At 41.8% G+C, this 2455-nt stretch overlaps 1 protein-coding gene across 1 annotated transcript in view; it reads right to left on the minus strand.

Moving 5' to 3' along the window:
- SLC4A5 (solute carrier family 4 member 5) overlaps window positions 1-2455 on the minus strand; it is a 73128-nt gene that overhangs the window by 36885 nt on the left and 33788 nt on the right. The window contains exon 10 of the mRNA XM_018564839.1: window positions 1557-1711. Within this exon, the coding sequence (XP_018420341.1) occupies window positions 1557-1711 (155 nt within the window). The remainder of the gene's footprint in view (window positions 1-1556; window positions 1712-2455) is intronic.

A 2455-nucleotide genomic window follows, 5' to 3' on the forward strand; every position in this document is an offset into this window, starting at 1 on the left:
TTTTGCCTGAATTTACTTATTTTTTTGTTTGGGGCCTCCCCTAAAATTCCTACCAGACCTAAAGGGTCTGCCTGAATTTTGTGGGGGACCCCACGCTGTTTTTAACCAAATAGGTTAAAATAAATCCGAATTCCGAAAACGAAAACTTTGGATCAATCCGAATTCCAAAATAACGAATATCAAACGGATCCAAATTTCTGAAAACGAAAACAAAATTCTGAATCCAACTGAAACTAAAACAAAACAACATTTTTGGCCATCCAAAACATTTTTGGCCATGGACATGTCTACTGTACATAATTTTATTACAATGCATTATGTACAGTTGATGTTTCCTGTAGTTCCACTGAAAACACAAAGTGCCAAAACGTATTTTTGGGGGGTTTTGGATGGAGTGGCGAGGGATTAGAACACCTGTGCCTCTATTTGTCCTGTGACCATTATCCCTGAAAGTGAAAGAAAATCCCAAAAGTCGGGTTATCACCAGAACAGGAATACATGGGGAATTTTGTAATAAAGGCTTAGTTTACCTTTTATATCATGTTTCATGTTACACCATATTCAGGGTGTAGCATGAAACGTGGTCACATCGACAACCCCCCCCCATATGGGGTTCTTCTTCCTGCAAACTGCTGTTGTTTTATTAAGTTGGCGCAGACGTGCGTGGCTCCAGCCACTTCATTCAATCACAGAAAATTTGACAGGACGGTGACATCACTGCACTTGTGTTCCACTGACACATCCTCCTGTCCATGTTACTGAATGTCCTCGGAACGGACATGGACAGGAGGCAGAATCTGCAGGAGCCAGAGCATTGCACCCGCCATCCACTGATCACGGTTGCAATTCTTTACTGTCTCCAATGCAAAAAACTATTTGACTGGAGTATGAGTGTAACAGGTGTAGAGGACGGCAAGGCTGGGTGGTGGAAGGCAGGTATGTTTCGCCACTATTTGGGCTGTGGTCCCCTTAAGGGGCCCAGAGGATTAACCTTCCCGACACAGGAAGCAGCTAAAAGGGTCAGAAACTCCAAAGAGGAGTGTGGTGTTTGAGGAGAAAGGAATCTGCTGTGACTAGTGAGAGACCTGCTGGATTGCTGTGCTGCAGTTTTACAGGACTTATATTCCTGGGAAGGGATTTCCCCAGGTTTGGAACTTTTTTCCAACAAGTCGGTGAGACACATATTCTGTTATTTGTGCCAAAGATTTGGACTGTTACTTTAAGTTAGCTGAAGATAAGCGTGTATTTTGTGTTCAACGTTTTTGGCTGCCCCGCAAGAGGTGAATAAAAGCTTGTGTTTCATTCAAAACCCTCTGTGCGAGTGCTCTGTGAGCTCCCTAATATCACACAGGACACATGGTCAGAGAGGTAAACTTAGCCTTACCGCAGTTGTATTCATTGACCGGGATAGATGCTCAGAAATGTTAATACCTAGCAATGAAAAGGCAGGAACCTTCTCTTTTATTTCAAAGCTGTTCCAGTATGTTCCAATATTGATCTTCCAGTTACACTTTTATCACATACTTAGATGTGGTAATTTTTAAGGAGACACTCACCTCTGATCAGCCGATGGGATCTTCTTTGGTGGTTCTATTCTGATGGTTGGATCCCACTCTCCGGGTGGAAGCACAATGACTTCATCTAAGAATTCATCGATCCCTGCTATCAGGTCCTCCCGATCTCTAGCTTTGTATGCAACATCGCTGAAAAGCTAAATTACAAGACAACAGTACTAAAGCAAAACTCCTTGCAGTACAAAAATAACCCGCAATCTAACACAGAAGTAATTGTTGTTGCTGCTTCCTTTGTATCGTGTTAGCTGCAGCAGTACCTGCGCTAAATGTTACAGCTTATAAACTTGCTCCCAAGTAGACACAAAGGGCTTTAATCTATAAAATGTTTGCAGAGCTCTTCGTTCTGTGAAAATTAGGGATGCACCGATACTTTTCAGATATCAGTGCAGATACTTGGCATTTTCATGAGAACTACCTGGGTTGCAGAGGTTGCAGCTGGGACCTGGCTCTGGCGCTCCACCACTGTCCTGAAACATTAATCTATATTGTTTTAGAAAAACTGTCACATGACAAAAATGTATCAGTACTTGTATCTGTGATTACTTGGACAAGTTTTAGTACTTGTACTTGCAAAACTGGTATCAGTGCATCCCTTTATATTTATAAAAACAAAAACATACATTAAAACAGAGATGCCCAAATCCCAGGAGCTCCTTACAAATGACAGCTTCCTCCTAACTTTTGAATTTTTCTCTAGTCTAGTCTTGGAGCTGGAAAAGTATCTGTACTTGTACTTGTACCGAGTACGGTACTTGGTATACGTGCATCCCTAGTGAAAATCTGACTTTTACATCCACACCACATTGTGGGCACTAGATGGAGCCGAGGAGCATTGGAATTTCCTATCTAGTGGCCATAATACATAATATATAAAATATAAT

Source organism: Nanorana parkeri, unplaced genomic scaffold (assembly GCF_000935625.1).
Source record: "Nanorana parkeri isolate BGI_ZX_2015 unplaced genomic scaffold, ASM93562v1 scaffold786, whole genome shotgun sequence".
NCBI lineage: Eukaryota > Metazoa > Chordata > Amphibia > Anura > Dicroglossidae > Nanorana > Nanorana parkeri.